Below are 25,264 nucleotides of genomic sequence, written 5' to 3'. Positions count from 1 at the left end.
TTGAATAATACAGTCGTTTGGGTGATAAATCTTTTCCCAGTAATATAAAAGAAACACTCACTTAATAAGCAATAAAAGCAAAACCAGTATGAGTATTGATAGTGGTATCAATAAAGACTTGGATCATTAAGGAGTCTGGATAATTTTATCAGTATCAATAAAAGTTAACGATTCCCATCCCTAATTGGAATTGAAAGATATCTTGTCTTATATTCTTCCAAAGAATTGGACAGTATGCTTTATAAACTTTTAAAGTACTTACTAACTGAAAAAAGGACACTGTCATTGTTTATGGGTGAATTCTGAACATGTGTATAAATGTGTGTGTGTTTTTGCTGCAGTGGTGCTACAAGAGGGTGTGTGTGGTGTACGGGACTCGTCCGGAGGGTGTGGATGGGGGCTGGGGTCTGTGGTCACCCTGGGAGGAGTGCAGCAGGACCTGTGGAGGAGGAGTTTCCTCGTCTATCAGACACTGTGACAGCCCCAGGTATGAGTCTCCACTGTGACGAGTCTAAAATGCATCAATCCTGTGGTGATAAACTACATGGTGGTCAAGTTGCATGCTTAAAATGAATAAATGTCTCAGAATTAGCAAATAGAATACATCTTTGAGTGAAAAGGTCCCTGCACACCAAACCTACATAAAAGAAAAAGTGGTGACGAAGGCCAGCTGTTGCATTGTCTTACATTGCCTGTGTCTCGGCCAAAAAGTTGTACATCAACGCACCCCAAAGACTACAGCTAACAGGCAGCTAGCACATATGTTCTGTGCCTGTGTGAGAGGACATGACTCTCCTTATCAGTACCAGCAGTAGTCTGTAATTGTCATTCAAAATGGTAAACCAAAACACTGATGAGACAAATTCAAAACGCTAGTTAGCCAGCGTGCACATAAATACACAACCCAGTGTTGAAAGAACAAAGCATAATTACTGTGCACTAGCGAACAATAATATAAACAAATAGCTCAGTGACTGGAAAAATAATCTTACCTGATATAACAAATTTGTTTTGACTTCACTCCCTCTGGACTTGAGTAGTTTGTTTGCTTTCCTCACTTCTGTTTCTCTTCTTGTGTGCTTAACTGAACTGCCAATCAGAGTGATTTCATTCATCAACGGGCTCCACCGTCTCTGTTGCTGAGTGAAAATGCTGACTTGACAGCAAAACAGCCAACAACGACTGACTAGTGCTAATGGTGTGGGATGCAAAAACTAGGCTCACCTGACGGCAGACTATTGGCCTGGTGTCTCAGGGCCCTGACAGAGAAATTAGTCTAGTCTAGGCTAATTTCTTTATATTCAGCCACCTAGAAGAGATTGCAATTGTAGCATTGTGCCAAATATAATAGTGTACTTAATAACATAGGTAAATTATTTTAAATCAGTCTCGTTACAGTACTCACATGCCAATGTCTTCATCAAAGGAGTTACTGGTCGTTGTAATTATTCCTTATGTCCATGCGTGCTGATGACTTAATAGAGTGAGTACACTGTAAGAGCTGGAGGACAAAACCCACATTCCTCGTTCTGTCCAAAAATGATAATAAACTTCAGCTGTACAGGACGTATCCCTTCACCATGGTTTAGAAAGGAAACAGCCACCATGTGAACACAAAGAGGGAGTTTGTGCTAAAAAAGCCTGTATTTTTTAAGATATTCACTTAACATGGCTAAATTAGACAGTTTGAAGCCTCATCCTATGTTCACACTGGACCCAAAAGTCCCCCGATATGTCAGCAGTTGTCTGGCCAGTCACACCTGAGGCGCATTTCTCAATGCTGGTCAGCAAGCATTCTGCTTTTCTGCTCTTTTGTAATCACAACAAATCACAAGTCGTATGAGGAGCTCATCCTGCGTAGATGGCCTGAATAGTTAACATGTGCACCAAAAGTAAGTGAGCAGTACTCAGCATGCTTCACAGCGCTCCAGTGCCGGTGTGAACGTGGCATCATAGTAGCTTCAGCTGTATTTTAAGATGCATATTTGCACAGAATGACTGCAGATTTTGTTCCTCCTCACATACAGTGTAGTCACTCTCTGATGTAGCCTCGGGACTATATATAACAACCCTTAACTCTTTCAAGCATACATTCAAATTGAGCATTTGTGAACTTATAATGTTTTCATCACACTTCATTACACTGGGAGCAAGATGTTTTATTTTGTTCTGTAAATTATAGAGAAAAAATTAAAGGCAAATGATTTATACAGTAAGGTAGTGAAGCATTAATGCAAAAGAGTATCATCATCTGTGTGGATACTGGCTGTATTGTACAGTTGAAATATCAACCAGAAGGGAGTGATCCACATAAAGTACTGTTTATATTCACTGTTATGAAAGACAAGTTTAAACACTCTATATGTAGTTATAATACGCATATCTAAAAATATATGTATGTGCTACATTACATACAGAAGGATCCAAATCAGTAACAAACAGTGTACAAAAAAACCCACTGGTATCAGCCAGTACCTTAGGTGTCAGAGTAAGAATTGTAATCAGCATAGATAAAGTTGAGTTGCATCCTGAGAAAACTGCAGTTTTATCTGTGGGAGGAAACTGGAGCGCTCAGAGAGAACTTAAAGAACATGCAACGTCAGTGCAGAAAACACCAGAACTGAGATTTATTTCAAGCAACAGTTCCACCTTTTTTTTTTTTATCGTGTATGAAATAATTCAGATAGCCTGAATCATCACCAAACAACAAGCAGACTCGCTTTTGAATCACGCTTACCAGATCCCTCATCTTGAATTGATTAGACTGAGAATGAATTGACCCAAATCTGAGGCCAACAGTGTTTTCGTTCGTATCCTTTCTGAGCATCGTTTGCACATTTGTTTCGGTTCCATTCTGTTTAAATTTGTTGAAAGTTTACCAGAGGCAGCCGTTTGACAGTGGCTGGCTCTGGCTTCCTTCTCAGCAGTTTTTATTATTATTTTTTTATGTGGAGGTGTTGTCATGACGGTCTTTGATAGACAATGAAACAATGAAAGAGACAGACAGTGAGATTGAAAACACAGTTATGAAGGCAGACAAAGCGGAGATCAGGAGCCAGTGTGGTGTGGTTATGTGATGTTAAATTGTACTCAGATGTGACTGACTGGCCTGATTCTCTTTGTGTTTGGTTGCAGGCCAACTATTGGTGGAAAGTATTGTCTGGGGGAGAGGAAGCGCTTCAGGTCCTGCAATATTGACGTGAGTGTTGCTGCTTTTCATTGTCATCATTGATCGGTAAACATACAGTAATCAGTATCATGAATACTATTTAATTTAATTTGTTTTGTGTGTTTGTCAATGCATGGGATTTGCATGTGTTTGTATATATTGTTTAAAAACATGTATGTATGTGTGTGTGTGTTACAGGAGTGCCCTGCAGGCTCTCGGGATTTCCGGGAGATTCAGTGCTCTGATTTCGACAGCGTTCCTTTCCGGGGAAAGTTCTACACCTGGAAGCCATACAGAGGAGGTGAGTGAGTAACCGATGTCTGTGTGGGGTGTGTGTGTAACTCTCTACAGTGTGTATGTGTTTATTTGCACCATGATGATCTCTTCCCGGAGATTTGCCCTAACATTGCCCTCAGCTCTATGGAAATCCCGCAACTATACAGTTTCAGCTTAACACTGTTTTTTGGCAGCAGACAGCTGTTTTAGGGAAAAAGCTGATCCCAACACCACCTGAGCAGCAGAGTTGGCGACTAGCTGGTGAGCAAAGTAGATATTTCCCTCAGAGGACAGTGTACATTTACATTTAAATACATAATTGATAACAATTCAGTCAGATGATAATCACTGCTCATCCCTGGATGTCTTTTCCTCTGCTGGGGAGGCTGAAGCAAAGGCTGGCAACCAAGTCGCCTTGCAGCTGGCGGGTCAGGTCAGATGCAGTTGGGCTCGGGCAGAAAATGAGAGCTCTACTTGTTATATAATAATGTGCTTTAGCAGTACATTTACTTAACTGGGTATTCTTAGATTGTGGTGAAAACTAAAGGCATTTTCCTTGATTGTATTAAAAAAAGAGGTGATAGTGAATTAGGGAAAACAGAGGCGAGATGACATGAAACTAAAGTTCTCAAGTCAAATGTCGATTAATTTAAATGCGATTAATCGCAAAATTTCAATAGTTTATTGCGATTAATTGTATTTTTTAAGAACACGTTTTGAGTTCCATTATTTTGCATTGTAAAACAGTAATGAGGTCCATATTTACAAGGTAGAGAAATTCTTACCAGATCGTCTTCATTAGGAAACAAATGACAGCAGGAAACTGCATGGGACCAGCATAAAGTCTGTTAAAGGCATGTCTGTTAATCGGAGACTCATGGGTACCCAGATAACCTATTTTCATTCAGATATCTTGAGATGTTGAGGTCAGTCAAGAGATCCTTCTGATGCCATTTTTCCATCGCCAAAATAGCCTAAACTTGGAGCATTATTCAGCCTCCTATCTGGGAAGCTAGCATGACATTTTTGGTACCAGTGGATTGTCACGTCTTCTACTTTTACGTGATACCAGTACAATACCACTATAGAACACAGCCCAGTACAGCCTCTGAAAGACAGGAATGTCAGCCAGCAATTCATGCGATTGAAGAAGAGTAAAATGTTATATGCGGACCTTATTCACATCATGATTAACACATTAACCCTGACAGCACTAGTTAACATATGTATGTATGCATGTATTCCCTAATATAATCCGGACACTGTCATCATTTGACCAGTGTGCTGATGGCAGTAAAGGATGGTGGTTATGGGACCAAAGTTCATGTAAAGAGGCACGTTGGGGTGGTGCATGGGGCAAACAATGACTTGCCCCCAGGAGACAGGTGTTAAGCATTTGAAACCAAGTGAACTTGGACTTATTTTAAGGTACATTGTTACCATTTTTTATTCTTTTATTCTTAAATTTAACCTACATAACTTTACGTTAAGTATGTAAGGTAACAACATCAGTTATGGGGCACTCTTTCATTACATATCATATGAATTACACCGTCGGCATCTTAAACCCCCGGACTACCAGGACACCAGCTACGCCGTCAAATTATTAAAAAAATAAAAGATTATTCATTAGTATGCCTGCAGGTTTCCCAAACAGCAAGTTAAACAAAAGTGTTTTTTCTACAAAACCAAATATGCATCTTCTGTGACACTGTGATAAATTAACATATTATTGTTGTTCCCCCTGTTATAAGAATTTCCTTTGAAGATGATGAGATGAAGCTAAAAGTTGATTTAGAGGAAAAGTTGACAACATTAAAGGTGAACAGGACAGACAGATTTGAGCCAAGAGTTGATGACAGGAGACAAACAGAAGTCAGGAGACAGAGAGTAGCATGTGTGTGTGTGTGTGTGTGTGTGTGTGTGTGTGTGTGTGTGCCTGTGCATGCATAGAGAGAGAGAGAGAGAGAGAGGAGAAAGTGAATCGAAGCTGCAGACTCCCTCCTGTCTGGCCCGCAGATGCTGGCTGCAGAGAGCCATGAATTCCCATAATGCCTTGCGAGAATTCCTCGCTCCTGATGAGCACTACGCTGGACGTGAAAGATAAATAGCTTCAACGACATAACTGCCTTTAATCTAGCCCTCCAATAACATAATGGCTTACAGAGATGGCCGGCCAGCCAATTCCAACTTCAGGCAACAAGTGCTCCTTTCATCAAGTCAGCTGATTTTACAATGGAAATCCCTTGCAGCTGTTAAAATAGGAGCAGTGCCATAGACTCTGCCCTGCGTTAAGGCCAGATCACACCGCCCAGCCCCTTCTCTGTCCTCTGCAGGCCTCTCAGTCTCCTCAAATTCTCATCTCAGCTTTGCTTCCTTTCACTTTTACCCTCAAATTCTGAGAAAACAGCTTCTTTTCTTCTTCTCGCTCTCTTACCTTTGTCCTCACTGCTCTGGTTTCTCCTTCTCTGACTTTATTTAGTACACCATTATGCAATCTCCCTCTCTGACGCTGAGAACAGAGGCAGCTTTCTCCCTCAGCTCAGGCAGCCAAGGACAGTTCATTAAAAAAGGTCTGTCGTCTAAGCTGATTTTTTTTTTTCCAACAAACAAGCTGCTCCACATTGCTGCTCCAACTGCCTTCACATTTAACCTTCACACTCCACACAACACAGCCTGCTGCAAGCTGCGATTGCCCTGCCAAAGCTAGGCACCATGGGAATTGTAGTTTTCCGTGGCCTGACCACTTTATCGTCTGCAGGCTGTGCCAGTACATACTCTCTTTCTCTCTCTTTTTCTCGTCTTCCCAGTACATACTGTACCTGTTATAGTGCTGCCAGCACAAACAAACACAGCCCAGACTGATGTCAACAGCCACTCAAATAGTGGAGCTGCTGGCGAGCTGCTCAGATGAATGAAGGATATATACCACTTGGCTAGAGAAGACCTTTAGCAACTGCCTGTGTGTGCGTGTGTGTGTGTGTGTGTGTGTGTGTCATGCTGTAAACAGGGAGAGCAATACAAAGCAAATAGAGAGTAAAAGGATGATAATAATACAGTCATGCAAGTGGACATCATACTTTGCTGTCTGTGTATGGGTGTGTGTGTGTGTTTTAACAAGTGTGTATATTTACGGATTTTCTCTGTCACACTGTATTTAGACATCAATTACATCATTACTTACATCACACACTAGTGGAGCCACTAAATACTACACACATATGCAACAAGAGCCAAATGATTAGTCACTAAATTGGCAACGTTTTGATAAAAGACATTTCAAAATATCAGGATTTGCTGCTTTTCTTTGTCTTATATGATAGCAAAGTAATAAATACATTTGCTTTTGAACTGTTGATTGCCAAAATAAGTTGTTTGACTATGTCACATTTGGCTCACCCGATCAGATAGCATTGTCACTGTCTGGCTGGGATCATTATTTGACAGAATGTCTTAATCTCGCAAAACAAAATGTAATGGGTAGGTAGACAGACAGACAGATAGATAAATAAACATTGTTATTTAGCAGCAACTTGGGGAAAAAATCTGAAAAAAATCAGAAATGACAATTTAAGTGTTAACCTTTTAGATGCTTTTTTACTACTCTGTTGTATTTTAAACTAAGTGATTAAGTGAATAATTATCAGCAGCTCAAGCAATGGTGAGTATAATCTTTAATCGTTTGTTGTTTCTAACTCTTGTTAGTTATTATATTTGCTTGTATATCGAGTTTGTCACTAGGTGTCGCAAAATGAGTTATGGAATATTTTCATTCTAGTTTAAGTTCAAATTTTAGTGTGAAGTTGTGTAAATCAAACCACTGACCTTTGTGTTGGTGTCAGTGTCTTGATATACTTTGCCAATTCGCAGTGCTCTGCCTGTGAACATGTACAGTATACAGTATTTGTATGCATTTGGTACTTGTGTGTGTAATTGAGGGAAGCAGGGACCTAATCAAATTCAGCTGCTTGTTCTGTGGTTGTCAGCACTGAAAAACATTTCATACTCCCCCGCAGACTCTTCCCGCTCTGCACGCCTCATAAGGATGTGATGCATTTGGCAGAACACGTGCAGAAGGTCATACATATTAATATGACACATATCACTATTTACTACATCAATTTAAAACAACCTTCCTAAATAGATTTTAATATGTCTTTTATTGTCACATTAATATTTAAAGCAGGCTTCATGTCTAGTCTCAGTGGTCCAACATAAATCAGGTGTTCAAAAAGGCAGAGGAGCCAAATTAAACACCCAGCAGGACTTGCAGAGCTACTAGTGGACCTGTGGCTTGGTGCAGGAATTCAGTTTTCGGGCAGTTAGCCTGCAGGAGGTTTGACTGCAGTGACTATTTCATTAGGTGTATTCAAATTCATTACAGTTTGAGTATTTGCAGTAGCTCAGACTGCAAGATAGCAGGTAAATAAAAGCAAGTTGTCATTCAAGTGTATCTGTTGAAATGTTTGTGCTTTTTTTCCCAGGAATCTTGTCTCTTTTAATTTATAAGTTAAATCTTGACCTTGAAAAAATTAAAAATAAAATAGTCTCAATTACAGGTCCACTTTGAGCAATTTTGGACCTATATTTACATCAACTAATCTTTATGGTATTTCATATTATTATTTATAGGAAGTCCTTTAATCCTTATGCCATTCAGACAATGAATACGTGTTCAATGACTGTATCAGGGAACTGTATTGTTAGATGTGCTCTTTTTTATTATTTATAAAATGTATTGCTCCTCACTGCCAGTTTTCACTATTGTATCTTCTATTTTGTAAATTTGTCTGTTGTCAGTGGTGTGTTGTGTTATGTGTTTGTATGTACCTTTGCTATGTTTGAGTGAAGCCAAAGACAAATTTCCACTGAGGTGATAAAGTCTATCTACGTATTGCATCAGAGAACTGTTGTTTCTTTTTGTGCCAAAGTTCAGTAAAAATCAAAACATGTAAAAATTAAATAGGGGGAAAAAAAAAATTTGTGAAGACTTTGATGAGCATGCCATGTGTCCTTCTGTTTAACATCATGTACAGTTTTTGACTGTACATCTGTATATGATGTACAGAATAGTGCAGACATACAGAACATGTGCTGTGTACTGTAGTTACATTTGGAGCTGTGAATGCAGCCAAGCTTGAATGTGTTTTTGTCCATGTTTGTGTGCTCTAATGTTTATGGATCCAGTATTCTAATACTGTATGCTCCGTGTGTGTGTGTGTGTGTGTGTCTGTGTGTCTGTGTGTCTGTGTGTGTGTGTGTGTGTGTGTGTCTGTGTGTCTGTGTGTCTGTGTGTGTAGGTGGTGTGAAGCCCTGCTCTCTCAACTGCCTGGCAGAAGGATACAACTTCTACACAGAGCGTGCTCCAGCTGTGGTGGATGGCACACCTTGCCGAGACGACTCTCTGGATGTTTGTGTAAACGGGGAGTGTAAGGTGAGATAAGACCTTTCTGTGTGTTTGTGTGTGTGTGTAAGCACCCATGCAAGACTTTGATTGAAATGCATTAGAGCCATTAGACGTCCTCATGTGAGGGCGGAGGATCAACACCAGACTGAGATAATATTGTTTATGCTCGCTCTCTAGACTCTGGACCGCCGCCACGGTCTAGTTTACACACTGACTGCTGACGATCATCACAATCAGCTGCTTAACTGAGAAACTGTCTTAACTTTGGCAGCGATCTTAGATTCCCATTACCGATGCGCTCTGCTAATCTCTGCTGTTAATGAAAACAAAACATCTAACTGCTGCTGATTTTGAAGTGGAGGCCACCTGGACCTTCAGCAGGTTCCTGGAACCCATTTTGACACCCACATGGCCCATTTGTTAAAGGACATAGACCAAAGGAAAAAAACACTATTGGTAATAGCACACAGCTAACGTGGATGCTGTTGATTCCCTATCTGTTGGTTCCACTTGTTTATCTTGGAAGTAGCTCTCCTCCAAAAAGTAAGCCGAAGCTTTAGACAGGGAGAGAAAGATGTGAGGACAGAAGAAAAAATCTTCAGCTTGTTGTTTTGTGGTTTCCTGCTGAGTGCCAAAAGACTTTTATGTGACTGCTCCCCCTTTCCTGCCTCATACCCCCCATAATTGCACTTTATTTCAGTGTCTCAGAGGTTAGATAGACTGAGGAGCTGAGGGAGGCTGCACTTATCCAAAAAGAGGATTTTGTTTATCAACATCTCCTCTATGTTCTCTCCTCCTGCACCTCTCCTCTGTTTTCCCCTCTGCTCTGTTCTGCTCCGGAGGAACTCAGTGACCCTCCAGCTCAGCTGTTAGTCAGTCTGCACTGCAGGCAGGCTTTCATTCACTGCGCTCTTATTATCTCTCTCTCTTTTTCACTTTCCCTCTCTGACACTCTCTTACTTTCTCTCGATGTCACTCCCTTTTTTTCTCTTTCGCTTCCTTTTTCCTGCAACTTTTTTGTTTGCAATCCAGTCAGAGCTTCTTCCTCCCTCCCATTCTGCTCTATCATCTCACCTCTCCCGTATTTTATGTACATATTACACACTTCAGAGAAATCTCTGTCTCCTGTGGCGCTGGTTTCAGTTCTTAGATTGTTCTGACAATGAGGAATGGAGGAGAAGTTTGTGACGTAGAAAAACGACCTGGGAACAAGTAGTCCAATTAAACACAACATGCAGCTGTAGACAAAAGGCACATCTGTCAGAAACCACTTTTCACAGATGTCTTGGACACAATATAGAGTGCCATCTTTACAAGGAAAACAGCATCAAGCAAATTTGTGCTGATGCAGTCAGTTCCTGGACTGCACCTGTCACTAAACCTCCTCTCCGTGAGTGAAGGAGAACCCATGAGTGCAGTTCAGAGATTTCTACGAGATCACTACACTCAGAAATCAAATGATTATGTTGTGTTCTTGATTGTAATATTTACTTTGGCCAACATCGCCTGAAGAATTATGATGTTATTATCTTTACCATATTTCTAATGGGAAACAAAAAGAAGATTAAATATGAGATATAGCAAAGATGCACAAAATATACACAAGGTACACAAAGCACTGCAACTAGTGGAGGGAGAGATGGAACACGTGGAAACTGAGATGATGCTGATACAAATGTAAATGTTGAAGAAAATACCAAGCCAAAAAAAAACATTTAAATGTTTTAAGTTTAATTGCAGCAGGGATTTTACAATTCCTTGATGGTTAAGCACAAACCATGACATTCACCCACTTTTCATTCATTAACTTTTCAAGGACCCATGACGTTTTTTTTTCTCGTGCCCATTTCAAACTCTATTCAAACGTAATTTCAGCTAGGGGAGAAAATTAGGAAACTTATGCAATGGTAAACAAAACGTTGTCACACATCAAAGCATATTGGAGCTACAGTATGTCGTCAGCTACAGGAAATAAAATCGCCCTTGTGTTAAATTACGTGGAAAGTTATCCCTGGAAGATAACTTTAACGATTTCATTACACAGTACAAAATTCCATGAAATTTTCAAAACTTTCAATTATTTTTACGAATTCCATGACCTTTCCAGGCCTGAAAATTGTGACTGTGAAATTCCTTGACTTTTCCAAGTTTGCTCCCAATAAGCTCTGGGAAACACTGTCAGCATTTAGACACAAGAGGCATGCTGTAAGTCTGGACCTAAATTATTTTAACCTTTAATAACTCACCACTACCTCACATTATAAAACCACCAGATCACCATGGGGGTAATCACAGTTTCAACTCTGGATTTAGTCTTAACCTGTGATCTAATCAGTGTAAAAGTAATAATAAACTCCAGCGCCATTATCCCCCTCTACAATAAGCAACTGCCACATGAATATATGAGACTGAGCGCAGTTGCCATTCATTCTCTGCACGTTTGTTTAGGTTCACTGTTAAAGAGTTTGAGTAAAACCACCTGCTTCGCTCATCATAAAAACTTATTTATGTCGACAGCTATGAGTTTAGCAACCTAAGAGCATTATGTCTGCACAGGATCAGAAAACACATCTGGACTTACCATCTGATACTTCTGTGTTATGGAAAAGTGGTCTGGAAGACATTAGAGGTAATCCCTCAGCCCGGCCTCTGACACCTCTCGACTTACTGACTGTGCCCCTTGACCCCGAGTGACCCTGCAGCTCACTCATTTCTCCCTTCTGGCAGCACGTTGGCTGTGATCGTGTCCTCGGTTCAGACGTTCGTGAGGACCGCTGCCGAGTCTGCGGGGGTGACGGGAGCCGCTGTGTGTCTGTAGAGGGACTCTTCAATGACTCGCTGCCTGAAGGAGGTACAGAGCTAAAACACTCAAGCACCAGTGCACCAGTTATCTCAACAGTTTTAATTTAAGTGCTGCTGCCACGGATGTTTGTACATGTATAGATAAAGATGATTTCATTGGCAGCTGGGAAGAGTGGTTTAAAGTGGATTTGGACCAATCCCTGCTCTCTTGGGAAACAGATTAGAATTATGTGAGGCATTTACCATGGAAGTTATGCAACTTACAGTAATTGTTCTCTTGTACCAAAAATGTGCACATGCAACATTTGGATTCTGATACTCTGGACTGTGAATGTCTCCTGGAAAGCTGCCTTGCAATGTGAGTTAGGATACCCCAGACATTCAAAATGTATCATATAATTGTCTGTTCACATGCAAACTCTGTCCATAGCAGCATACTTTTACAGTTATTTATTTGATAAAGCCAACAAAACTCCACATAGCTGCAGGAGGGTCATTTATTTCAGCACCTGCTGGGCTTAAAGATAAATGATGTGTATATTCAGCAGTTGAGAGTTGATTCAGCCCAGATTTAAAGTTGGCATTACAGATAGTAACAGTCACTAGTCTTATCCATCATTGTGTCTACATTAAGCAGTTTTTTTATGACCACGGGGGACATATCTTTTATTATTATGTTATATTAACATGTCAGTGAATTTCTGCATAGTCCTTTAAAATGTTATTGGAAGCCTTATAAGATCATCTATTGTGTGGGGTTGACAAGAAGATAATTGTGTGTCCTCTACATAAAAATGAAACAATAAATCTACATATTACGTGACAAAGGGGAAGCATGCACATAGAGAAAAAAGTAGGGCCCAGAATCGATCCCTGAGGTACGCCACAAATAAGTTTTGTAGACAAGGAATCTAAGCTGCAAAGTTTAACAGAGGTCCCTTTTACATAGGCACTACAAACTGGAAATTTTTTACCAGAAGGACCTGTATGTGAGAACACAAATGTCATTCACTCTGACATTAAACAGACTTAACCCTGTTGCTTCCTAGTAAAAAGTCCAAGTAATGTTCAATTGAGACCATGTGCGAATATGGCCGGAAACTCCTGAGAGTTCAGAGCGAGCAGGTGGGCGTGAGGGACGTTTCTATCGTGCAGCCCCTGTGAAACCTAAAGAGATTAAATATCCAAGGGTGAAGAAGAAGAGTGATTTATATGAACATACCAACAAAAATGTCTAACTGGTGAGATGACGAAATACAGAAACCTTTGCCACTAAGGGTCAAAGCCAAAATAGTCAGACTAATTCAAGGTACATGAAGAGACTCAGAGACCAGCCCACCAAACGGTTACATGCAAGAAAACTTCTTACAATGTCTGGAATTAATTCCTTGGATATTATTATTAGCGTCTTGTACTATAGATGAATGATGAAATGCACATCATATCACCGGAAGATGCACAACATCAACTGCTCAAGGGCCAACCTCTGATCTACTATAAGAAAATTTTGTTGCAAACCTCTTAGCACATAAGGAAGCACAAAGAAATATACACATATATGTAACTTATACTGTATACATACATATATTTATCCACTAGCCACCCAGGGACACGTGGCAGACTGATTTAGGTGAGGTCCGACCAGTGTGGCTTGAGGTCCAGCTGCTTTCGGATCTATTCTGGGTAACATTTCTCCCCGCAACACCAACTCCAGAGTTTCTCACCCAACTGTCAACACCACTCACCCCCTTCCAGGATTCCTCAGAGGGGACGCACCCTGAGCAGGCGGCCGCACTCTTCACCACAGTGACCAGGCCGGCCTGTCAACCCCAGCTGAGGTCTCAACTACCCTCGAAATATCTGACATTATCGTTGGCCTAAAAAATCTGTTAGTGAGGTTGAAGTCAATGTGTAGGTTGTTTCTTCGTGTGTTTTGTGATCTTTGAATGGTATCTCCAGTCTGTGCTACTGTTAAAGTGCTGCTTAAGGGATTTAGTATTACACTTTCACATAGCTGGGGAACTGCAAGAGGTCAGTTAAAAGAATTGTGAAAAGTGTTGTCGGTGAAGTTAAGATTTCCTTGACTTTTTTCCTTAGTGTTGAGTCAACTCCAGAAATACTTGCTCCTACAATTTTCTATCATGCAACTGGAACATCTCTCTAACTCAGTGCTTGCTGTTTGTAACACAGGCTTTGCTGTAAATTATGTTGCCTCCAAGTGTATTGCATCATGGTCAGTGTGAGGCTATTTTTCGCATTTATAGAAACATTTAAGTAACACTCCGCCAAAGCCAGTTTACATCTGTTTGCACAAGTCAAGTCGTGATAAATAAACTGATCTTCATTTACAAAAAAAACAAAACAGAACAGTAAAATTAACCTTTAAAGAGCTGAAATCCCAGCATGCAAATCAGTAATGTAATTTATTAAGTTTATGGGGTTTTAGCACTCTAACATACAATATGCATTTGATTGGCTTTGTTGCCAAAATGTGCACTATATGGCCAAAAATATATGGACACTGAACATCACATACATATGTGACTGTTGAACACATCATCCCAAAGCCATGGGTATTAGTGTACTACTATAACAGCTTCTGGGATGGTTTTCCTCAAGATTTAGGGACTTGGCTGCAGGAATTTACTCACATTCAGCCAGGAGAATATTAGAGGTCAGCCAATGACTGTATGAAAAGATGGACAAAAAGTCTTTACTTACTCCCACTGTACAAAAATGAAGCCAACATTTTCAGGATACGGCCACTGCCATCTTGCGCTGGTGACATCTTTCGAGCCAGAGTCTGTGCAGAAACGATCACGGCATTATGTTCCTGCCGTCTGACCAATCGCAAGCAGTGCCATTGATCGCAGGGATACCAGTTGGCACACACAGCTGTCAATCATGACAATAAATCTTCTTTTTATAGCACCAAATAGGTAGTTATGATAAAACTAACTAAATAACTAAATAAAACTTGAACATACATATGCGTGATAAGAACTACCTAAAATGACAGAAGCCATCTTCAGGAAAAAAGGAATTGTTTGACATTTGCTTTGAATTTTTAGTTTGGCACATGTCCCATCCGCCAGCATGGAGGGGACGAGGTTTATGACTGCAGCCAGCCACCAGCAGGCGATCAGGATGTTTTAGCTTCACTTTTAGGAAGCTGCCCAGGCCCTCAGAGAGCAAATTTGCAAATCCTAGAATGGTGAAGGACTGGCCTGCCTTACATTCCCTATGAGTGGCCAGTACATGATGCCTTGAATTGGTTAGGTTTAGGCAAGAGAAGTGAGGTTGTTTACGGTAAGAATGTAAGGGTAAGCCAATCAAAGGCAGAGTAAGGCAGGCCATTCCTTTGCTATCCAAGGATTCGCAAATCGCCTCCAGGAAAGCCACTCAGCCATGCTTCCAGTTTTTTCCAGTGGCTACTTACAATATCGCAGTGAAAAAATTACCTGCAGCCCAAAAACCATTTTCCCCATAGGTCACCATTGTAAAAGGCACATCTGTAAAACTGTTGACAGGACTCCTCAAACTGCAAACAAGGTCATTTATAAATCTTTCTATCATGACTTTTTGATCCATGCTGGTTTTGTATTTGTAAATCTTTCCTTGAGCCAAGAAAAGTGATTTAGAAATCTGTGACATCATCACAATGAAAAGTTTGGGGAGAAACACTAAAATGCATACTCAGTGGGCCACACACCGTGAAAGTACACCGGGAAGCTAGAAACTTTCCTGTAGTATGCATCAGACCAACAACCATTGGAATGAATTGGCTTCATATCAGTATCTGGTATCTAGTCATCATTATACATCTTTGGAGCTGTCATGTCGTCCATCTTAATCAAACAGTCTCGGGGCCTGACTCACCGTCTATGTTCATCCCAGAGGTGTTAGATATGGTTGTGATCAGGGTTCAGGGTACACAGAAAGTAGTGTCCACATACTTTAATGTATGTTTTTTTCTAATAAAAACTTAAGAAACTGAGTTTACCGCACCACAAGCCCTTAAAGTCTAAACTGTGTTCACTTAGTCACAACTGCTGTTTCATGTCTAACCAAACTCAAACTCCAGAGCCGAGACCGGAGGCTTATTCTGGACACAGAAAGATTTATGACTGGCAGAATCACTTAGTCATGTCTACAACAAGCTTTTGATTTCTCTGAACTCTTAAAGTCTTTAGCCAGTGCTGTTCAAGTGGTTATATATGGTCCAGACGGTTCAGACCATTGAACCTACACTGTAAAACAGGGGAAGGAAGTGACATAAATGACAAACGGCGTTCCTTACATCCCAGAAGAGTAGAAGTTTTTTAATGCTGGTGCATTATTTAATCATTGCTTCGTGGTCTACGCTTAGATGCAATAATCCCCCATTAAGTCTATTTTCTTCTGTGCAGCCTGTATCTCTGGGAGGCGGTGAGGGGTTACTTAAAGTTTACCACGCAGGTTTCTGATTGTGAACAGAGCAAAACACTTTTCTCTCACATATGCCCTCCCTGTGTTTGTCTCTGAGGCCAAAAACCTCAAACTCTGTCCCTCTAATCTTCAACGCCTTCGTCTCAGAGCAGGGTCAGTCCCACCTCGCAGATCTCCACGCAGAGGTCACGAGCCAAACCTCTCCTTTCCTCTTGTGGTCAAAGCACTGGAAGAAATCGTTTAATGCCTTCATTTTTTTTTTTTTTTATTTCTTCTTCCCTAAGTGAGGCTGGAGTTATTTACAGGGCTGCAGTGGCTGGACAGTGGAGCAGTGCTGAGAGAGGCAGAGCGGAGGTGAGATGAGTGTAAAAAGAAAGAGGAAAAGAGACCAAAACAGATGGCGGGAAAAGAGAGAAGAAGAAGAGAAGAGAAGCCGGCTCTTGGCTCAGTTCTCGCTCTCTAGCAAAGAGCTGAGCAGCTGAGGCCGGCTGCCCAGGAATGCAGCTGGAATCTGAAGCCTCTGCTTAGTCCATTCGTGTCCCACAGAGCTAAACACTACTTATGCATCGCTACCCCCCGAACCCCCAATGAATAAACTTCCTTAACCTTACTTTAATTTTTTTTTTTTTTACTTTCTCAGGTTATGAAGAAGTGGTCAGAATTCCCAAAGGATCGGTGTTCATCCACTTACAAGAACTCAACATCTCCCTCAACTACCTTGGTAAGATTATATTCAGGTTAATGTTTAGTGTAAATGCCAGAGCTGTGTTTTCCAATCATGAGTTTAATAGCTATAGGATGTGACTTTTCGAATGTCCTCACCTCTCCTGGGCTACTCCAAAATGTTTGTAATGTTTTTGTTTTACCAAGAGTTTGATGAGAAGATCAATATCAATTTTAGATCTGCATTCAGAAGGCCTTTTCCATGCCAGACTTTTTGATGAAGATGTTACTGAAGTAACTGTGATAACCTTTCAGGCACCGCCAGTGATTTTCCCTACGCACACTTACACTTCATACACTCACACACTCCGCTCAGCGTAGTCTTGTGATTGTTCACTCGCTCCGCGTGAAAGCGTTTTTTCGTCGGGCACGCAGAACCCTTCACGTGGCTGTAATGTTCCTGCTTTCATTAACAGCACAGCCATACCATCATTTTCCCTGGAATGTTACTGTGTCTTGAAATGGGAAGTTGGTGGTGCAAATTTCCCTCAATATCGATCCCTGCTGCCATTCACAAATAACCACATGCAGGAAATGTTCCCAAACATTTCAGAGAGAGATTGCATGTGTGAAAGGGGCGATTGTGGAGCCGTTGGACTGTGTTTTTTTTCTGTTTTACCTGCTTTTGTTCTAGCAATTGTAGCATGAATACTTTACAGACCAATCTTTGAGACAAAGCTGATATTGATCTTTTTATCGAACTCAGTAATACAGCAAATACAAAATGTCCTAAAATTTAAATTCACTCTGTCTGCACCAGGATCTTCTTTTTGTGATGCCTTGGATGCTCAAAGTGACATTTTTTTATTCTACTCTACTGTCTTCCCTAAATGTCTTTCTTCCTTCTCTGCGTCACAGTGCTAAAGAGTAAAGGGGACCAGTACTTCATCAATGGGAAGCTGACCATTGACACTCCACGCAGGTTCGACGTTGCTGGTACCATCTTCCACTACAGGCGTCCCACTGATGGACCAGAAACTCTTGAAGCTTTGGGGCCAACAAACATGACCCTGATTGTCATGGTGAGAGTCAAAAGAAACCCCAAAAACAGGTCTTAAAAAAACATGTCCAAAAAGTTTCACTGAATGAATGTTTGGTTGTTTGCGTGTGCAGGTGCTGGTGAGGGAGGAGAACCCAGGGATCCACTATCGCTTCAACCCCCCACTGAACAGAGAACCTCTGACTGGCTTTGCCTGGCACTACACCTCCTGGTCACGCTGCTCTGCTCTCTGCGCTGGAGGTAGAAACACACACACACACACACACACACACACACACACACGCACACACACACACACACACATGCACACACACACTCAAAGGCCCTAATTAGACAGCAAACAGGGGCAGCTTTTGTAATAGTTTTCAATCAGATTGAAGTTTTTTGCTTGCTACTTTGCATTGTTGAGCACCTCACATTTTTGTAACAGCAACCCCCGAGGCCAGGAGTAAAGAAAACTGAGCATGTGACGCAGCATTTGCATTTGTTTCCATTGGCCAGTTGAATAACTTGAGAGGAAGTGCCTCCCGTGGCTCCGTTTTTCCTGTGTCCAACTTAGTATTTGGGAACAGCATCTCACCCCTAATCAGAGATTTTTGTTTTTTGCTGCCAGTAAATCCAAAAATTGTTTTGAACTCTTGAATTTGTTTATTTAAAAAGTGTTTTTCAAAATGTTGCCATTGCCAGAGTTGAATTAGTCACATGTGGGAACAGGCTCACTGTGGACACTGACATTATTAAAAAAGCTGCTGACTCACATGATTTATCTCAGGAATGTGTAAGGTTTCATGTGTGAACACGGTTCAAAACAACTAACATAGACAATGATTGCTTATGTACCCACGGCCGATTATGAAGTCCTTTCTGTGCGTTCCTCTCGTGTCGTCTCACCTGTGGTCAGGTGTGCAGACCCAGCAGGTGGTTTGCAGGAAGCAGGCAGATCATTCAGTCGTCTACAACCACTTCTGTGACAAGAAGAACAAACCCAAAGAGAAGAGAAGATACTGCAACACTGAGCCCTGCTCCCCATCGTGAGTCATCTCTTGTCGATAAGATTTTCACCCTGTTGGATTCAAATATTTAATAATTTAGTGTGTGTGTGTTTTTTATTATCTTATTAGGCAGTTTATCTCACTTAAACCATCCATTTGTACTCCCTATCTCCATGTTAGGAAGCTTTTAAACAATTTCTTTACTTCAAGATGAAATTTTAGTATTTTAATGTTGGTACATGCGCTAATTTTAATTTTCAGTTTTAGAGAAGGGTTAGCTTTTGATCATCTGCGCAGGTTTTATTCTACAGGTTTTTATTATTGTTATGTGCACAACTGTTCACACCAGTGATTTTGTACATTATAACCTGTTTCTGTAGTATCTACACACTAGATTATGCAATGCAAATGATGACATCTCTGCTCTACCTCCAGCTGGTGGACAGGAGAGTGGTCCGAGTGCAGCCGCAGCTGTAACGGCGGCCTTCGAACACGGGAGGTGTTATGTAAAAGGAGGATCTCTGTGACAGAGGAGAAGATCCTGGACGACTCAGCCTGCACATCTCTACGTCCGTCTGTCACTGAGCCCTGCAGCAACCACAGCTGCCCCCCCGAGTGGTTGGCCCTGGACTGGTCAGAGGTAGGCAGACGTCAGACGTCTCCCATCATGCATGTGGTTTTTGTTTTTTCATCAACTTGTGGCTGAATTTCAACCGAGTTTTCTGCAGAATTCCTGTTAGATGAAGCAATAGTTTATTTTCCAGTTGAACCTAAGAAACCCAAACATCTGCCAGGAGAAAGTAAGAGAACCTTAACCATGAAATACACAACAGAGGCACGGAGCAGACAAATTCATCACGCTGAACATGTTGTTGCAGCCATGAATACATATTGTTACACCTGTCATGTGGGAATCCCCTGACCTGTTTTTGATCCAGACCTTTAGTTTGACGAGTCTGTGGGAATATAAGGGTCTCTTTTTATCTTTGCAGACATGTAAATTATACTTCAAGGCTTTTTATTGTGTTCTTTAACTACAACAGGCCTGAAAAGTCCATCTTCTCATAGCCCACTTTGCTCCTGGAGCTAAACTCTGTTCTCACAGTTCAGGATGAATTGAAACCAAATTTAATGGTGTCAGAAGTTCTGTAGCGTTCAACTTTTCTCTGACGTCTGGTGCAGCGATGGCACACGCAGAAGAGGAATTATGTCCAGCTGACTTACAGGAACTGAGCAGGCTCTTGACTTTGTTTCTCATACAGCTGCTGCCCTCTGCTGAGTGGATTAAGAAGATTTCTGTCTGCATGCTTATGACCGCAGTGACCCCCTACTGCACCCTCCCATCGCCTCCATCTCCCTGCCCTCCCGCCTGATGTTTTTCCCCCTCTTTCTTCATCTCCCGCTCTGTCTGCAGTGTACGCCCAGCTGTGGTCCTGGCTACAGGCACCGTGTGGTCTTGTGTAAGAGCGGGGAGAGTGGTGACAACCTGCCAGAATCCAAGTGCCCCAAACATGGCCGACCCACCTCCAGGGTGCGCTGTAACCTGCAGCGCTGCCCTCCCCCTCAGTGGGTGACGGGTCCCTGGGGAGAGGTAAGACTCCTGGTCCTCTTCGTGGTTGTAGTTGGATTTTTTTATACAACGTAGTGTTTGTTTGTACTTAAATAAGATCCCCGATGTGTTAGTGTTCTGCCAGGTGCGGTCTGGGTCAGGAGATGCGTTCGGTGCAGTGTCTGACCCACACCGGCCAGCCGTCCAATGAGTGTCTGGAACATCAGCGGCCAGCAGCCATGCAACAATGCAAGAGCAAATGTGACCTCAGTCTGCCCATCAGTACAGACAACCCCGAAGGTCAGAGGTCACGCATTGCTCCTTGTAATGTTTAATAGGAGGAACATTAAAGAAAGATTTACCACTCAAAGGTTTCATTTGAACACAATGTAAAATTGGCATGCTCAGATTAAGATTTTGATTTGTCCAATTTGTCTAACATTTTAATTTTATAATGTTGAATTTTGAAACATAGAATGAAATTGTTATTTGGATGTCATCAGTTTCAAAATCAAATTTAAAATTTCTAACCCCAGACTCAAAATGTAGAAAAAGGTATGTGTGCAATCAGCTATCAGTGACTACTTTTATATTCACACAAATATTCCACAATTATTCAGAATATGACAATTTTGAATTCTATGCAGGTTTTGTAAACAGCATTTTCCCTTTAGTGTTCTGAATTAGACTATATTCCCAATGTAGCATTATCCAATTGAGACATGTGGGACATGCCGGTATATTTCGGATTTTGATAGCAATTGAATGCAAAAAATGCATTCCCAAAAGAAAAGCCAACACTTCTCATCGGAAGAAGAAAAACTCTTAAACATTATGAAAGAATTGGATATCAACAGGTTTTTGGATATATGCATGTATTGTAACGTCTTTTACAAGAAGGTGGTTGAAGGAATGAAAGAGGGGGTCTGTGTTAACACAGACGAACAAGTCCGCCACTGTTTGGCAACTTTGAAAAAATTGTATTTTGATGCAAAAAGGACGTCAACGGACATCAACGTTTCCATATTTTGACGTGATGAACGGCAGTATGGACATCTGCATGAACGGGAATATTAGCAGAATATTCATTTTTAATTAGCCAGGTAAACTCCTTAGTGGGAATATAGTCTTTTTTGGACTAAAGGCAGAAACCGGAATATTTTGTGCATGTAAATGAAGACAGTAACTCATTTGGTAGTCAACCTTTTGTTACAGTTGTAACAAAAGGTTGAAAAGTTTAAAAAGTTTACAGTTTTAATAAAACCAATTGTTAATGTTTACATACAAATTTATGTTTTAACATTTTTAACTCCTAACCTATTCGCACTGTATCTTCTTGTCATTAACAAACATCTATATATAAACATATATACACTCATGCATCCACATACATATCCATTTACAGTGTATGTATTTACTGTAGACACATATGCAAAGAGAATAATAAACCATTTTAATCGCTTTGCAGATTTTATATACAAAATGTGGCATTTCTGATTTCTCAAGCATCAAGAAGTTAATTGATTAATCATTTAATCCACAGGCCAAATGACGGGAGGATTAATGTCATTCCATACAAGTCGTATAAGTCTGAACAATAAAGGTGGATAAAAGTGATAATATTCTCTGTATTTTTGATTGAAATCCTGCACTGTTTCTAAAAGATCATGTGCATAATAATTAATTCAGCTGTTTTTTACATTTGTCTTCCCTTCAGAGTGTAAAGATGTGAACACTGTGGCCTACTGCCCCCTGGTGCTCAGGTTCAAGTTCTGCAGCCGGCCATATTTCAGACAAATGTGCTGCAAGACCTGCCAGGGACACTGACGCTCACAGCATCCCATCTCTGGGTCCTGTACACACTCGCAGTAAGCGTGAAGCCCTCCCACTGAGCCTCGTAACAGCACACTCCCTCTATCAGAGGATCTAACTGGGACGTTGTCGGACTGACACCTCGTCCCGTAACTGTTAAAGGGGGACCTTTGTTTTCCAGCCTGAATCCAGCACAGACCAGGCGCCTCTGCGGGCCGAGCTGAGTTTTACATTCCACTGGAGGGAGGGCTGCTGAAACCTGGAGAGACTGAGAGAAGGAGAGAGTGACTTCCCTCCGTCGTCTGTCTTTCTAATGATCCCTCTGTTGTAATATTTTGGTGCTACTATATTTCTTTTTGGCCGCAGGGCTGGTCGCAGTACTCTCTTAAACCTGTATGTTAACAGGTGATATTTGTTTAGTTAAAAGAAATCCACTTTGTAAAGAGAATGATTTTCCAGATATCTTCGCCCATGAAAAGGAATATCATATGCTATAAAATGAAAGATTTGTTTCTATGTTATCTAATAGTTGTTACTTGACCACATTGTTGTACGCCATTGCTTTGTTCCATATCAGCGTATCCATCAAGTCCTCGCTGTTATTCAGCTGAAGTATGAGCAGAGTTTGATTTGCACAAAGTGTCAGCAGTCAGAGGACTTGTTTATGTTATGTTTTCATGTGATTTGACTTGATGTCTCTGTGGAAGCTATAAATGTCTCACTGCAGTGAACCTGCCGTAGTCTTGCCATTTTGGTCCGTTTGCTTAAATGTTATCACCTCTACCGTAAAACAGATTTTCGTGCTGCACAGAGACACTGCCTAAACGATGTGAGAGCAAAACCAGTGCTGACTCGCCTGGACGTTTTCAGATTAAAGGATGTTATTTTGTGGCTGCGGACTGTGGCAGCTTGTGCATAAAATCTTCAAAAAGGAACTTTTAACAGCTCGCCTCGGTGTCATTATCTGACAATCCCTCAGCGCGGGGCCTTGCTGTTAATTTTTTTTTAGGTTTATTTTTGCCAGATGTTACCACTCATTCCACAGTGCTAGTAACTTTTACTGTGAGTGGAAATTCAGAGCACAGTGACACACAGTTGAGTCAGCTCTGCCAGCAGGAACAGGCCCAGTGAGGAGGAGTAGAGACCTTTGACCGCGCTGCTTTCAAACTGCTTTTTATAGTAGGAGTGCTAATCTGAGGATGGATTCACATACCCATAAAATGTCAGATATCTTCGATGCTGCTGTGAAAAGATTTAGGCAACTTCTTTTTTTCTGAATTAGAGCTCATTTAAACTAATTTTCAATGTGATATTAGCTCACTTTTTTTGGCCACATGGGGGCAGCAGAAACAAGTTTTAAACACAACACTGACTGAAGTGGCGCGATATACAGGTATTCACGATAAGCCTAATTACATATATATATATATATATATATGTCATGTTAATAATACACATATGAAAATATCATGTAAATAATCCAGCACCTCTTTCCATTCCTGCTTTGTCTACTTTTTCATCCCTACACTCAGAAGCAAAATTGTTTTTCAGTGTGCAAACTGGAACCTGTGTGAATCCATCTCAGCTTTTTTTCCTTTTAAAGACAGTGATGCAATTATGTCACCCATCCTGAAGGTCACACCCTCCCTGCTACTGTACCGGAAACGTGTCACCTCACCCAAATTTGTGTTGTTCTGATTTCACCGCTGAAAGCAGCTCTGTGTAACACAACATGTCACATCATTTCTTTGTAAAGAAGCTACAGTTTGTCTTTACTGGGATTAGCTGCAATGTTATTCCTTTTTTCTTGTGGTGCTTTGGTTTGGATTGGTGCTATTAGTTCACTGTTGTTGTCATTGTTATCATTTTAACAATTGTGCTTTTAATAATTTAGAAATCAAGTTGAGCCTTTTGTAATAATACCAATCTGCAGATAACCCTGACCCACCAGGGACCCTTTTTGGGCTCCTTTCTTCATTTCTATCATAACTTTTTAAGTAAGTTTTTAATTTTTGGTTACAACATAGACTGTGTAAGAGAAGTAGATGTAGCCTCTGGGCCTGAAAATTGAAGCCGATGCAGAAGTGCCTTCCACTTTCCTAATGGCCAGCAGGAGGCGACACCACTGGTTACTATGAAAAAAAACATACTTCTCTCTTGATTTATTACCTCAGTAAACATTTCCCTAATTAGGTTATGGTCTCAATCACTAGTTTTGCATCTTTCTCAATACAACATGGTGTTCGTTTTGTAGATCATGGTCCTGTTTTGAGTAAAATAGACAATAAAGCAGGGTATGCTTTTGGGGTTGTACAAATATGGTCACTTCTGGCTCCCACAAATCAAGATAATGATGGCCAAATGCCAGATTTGAGGCTTCATAATCATAATACACGTTAATTAGTGACTTTATGATTGCAATGTCCACTTCTCTAATACAGTCTGCGAGTTAAAGTGGCCAATTCTGACCCCAGGTCCCAAAATGCTGCTCACAATGCTAATTTAAGAACTGCGTTAAAAACTGTAACAATTTCTGCAAGGGCACTGTTAAAAATATTGGCATTTCTAAGCACTCTTAACAAGATTGGGATTATAAATAAATAACCTATTTTGGCAGCATTTAACAAACATTTTTGTTTGTTTTGGGAACACTTAAGCAAATTGTGGTTTATCAGATTGGGCGTAGGGTCTGCTTATCCACCAACATGGAGCATATAAACATTATTTAATTTAAAGATTTTCTACAGTTGTATTTGTATGCCTTAAGCTAACTCCTTCTGCAGTTTTTAAAGACTGAACAGGCTGAGACACCATTTGTATAATTTACAGTTGCACATAAAGTTTCAGAAGATATTTCCTGTTTCAATGTCTGAAAGGCATTTTTTCTGTGTATCTACCTGTTCCTATAATAAAGGTTCACACTGAGGAGTGAGCCTGTTTTATCTGGGTAAATAAGAGGGACAGTACCGGTAATTGTTGTTTTGTTTTGTCACATGCTAATTATAACATGACATGTACTGTATGTTGTTAAATACTATAGAAGATGAATCCATTTGTCCCCCATGTACATCTTTTTAAAAGGAAATATTAAATTGATTGAACATGG

At 40.8% G+C, this 25,264-nt stretch overlaps 1 protein-coding gene across 4 annotated transcripts in view; it reads left to right on the top strand.

Annotated features, from left to right (window-relative positions):
* The window catches only part of adamts10 (ADAM metallopeptidase with thrombospondin type 1 motif, 10), a 58,976-nt gene extending 33,712 nt beyond the window's left edge, over positions 1–25,264 (top strand). For 2 of the 4 annotated variants that reach the window (XM_042483977.2, XM_088077560.1), the window contains 14 exons: positions 342–487; positions 3,136–3,199; positions 3,368–3,470; positions 8,746–8,879; positions 11,580–11,703; positions 16,723–16,803; positions 17,664–17,827; positions 17,919–18,045; positions 18,707–18,836; positions 19,233–19,437; positions 20,212–20,388; positions 20,481–20,646; positions 21,890–21,949; positions 22,064–25,264. In XM_042483977.2, coding sequence (XP_042339911.2) covers positions 342–487; positions 3,136–3,199; positions 3,368–3,470; positions 8,746–8,879; positions 11,580–11,703; positions 16,723–16,803; positions 17,664–17,827; positions 17,919–18,045; positions 18,707–18,836; positions 19,233–19,437; positions 20,212–20,388; positions 20,481–20,646; positions 21,890–21,949; positions 22,064–22,173 — 1,791 coding nt within the window. In that variant the 3' untranslated portion in view covers positions 22,174–25,264. The other 2 variants (XM_042483978.2, XM_042483980.2) reach the window with 2 other exon arrangements.

The sequence above is a fragment of the Plectropomus leopardus genome, chromosome 5, assembly GCF_026936395.1.
Source record: "Plectropomus leopardus strain MGB_pleo_1.0 chromosome 5, ASM2693639v1, whole genome shotgun sequence".
NCBI lineage: Eukaryota > Metazoa > Chordata > Actinopteri > Perciformes > Serranidae > Plectropomus > Plectropomus leopardus.
Note: the sequence above shows the minus strand (reverse complement) of the source record. Positions and strands in the feature narration are given on the sequence as shown.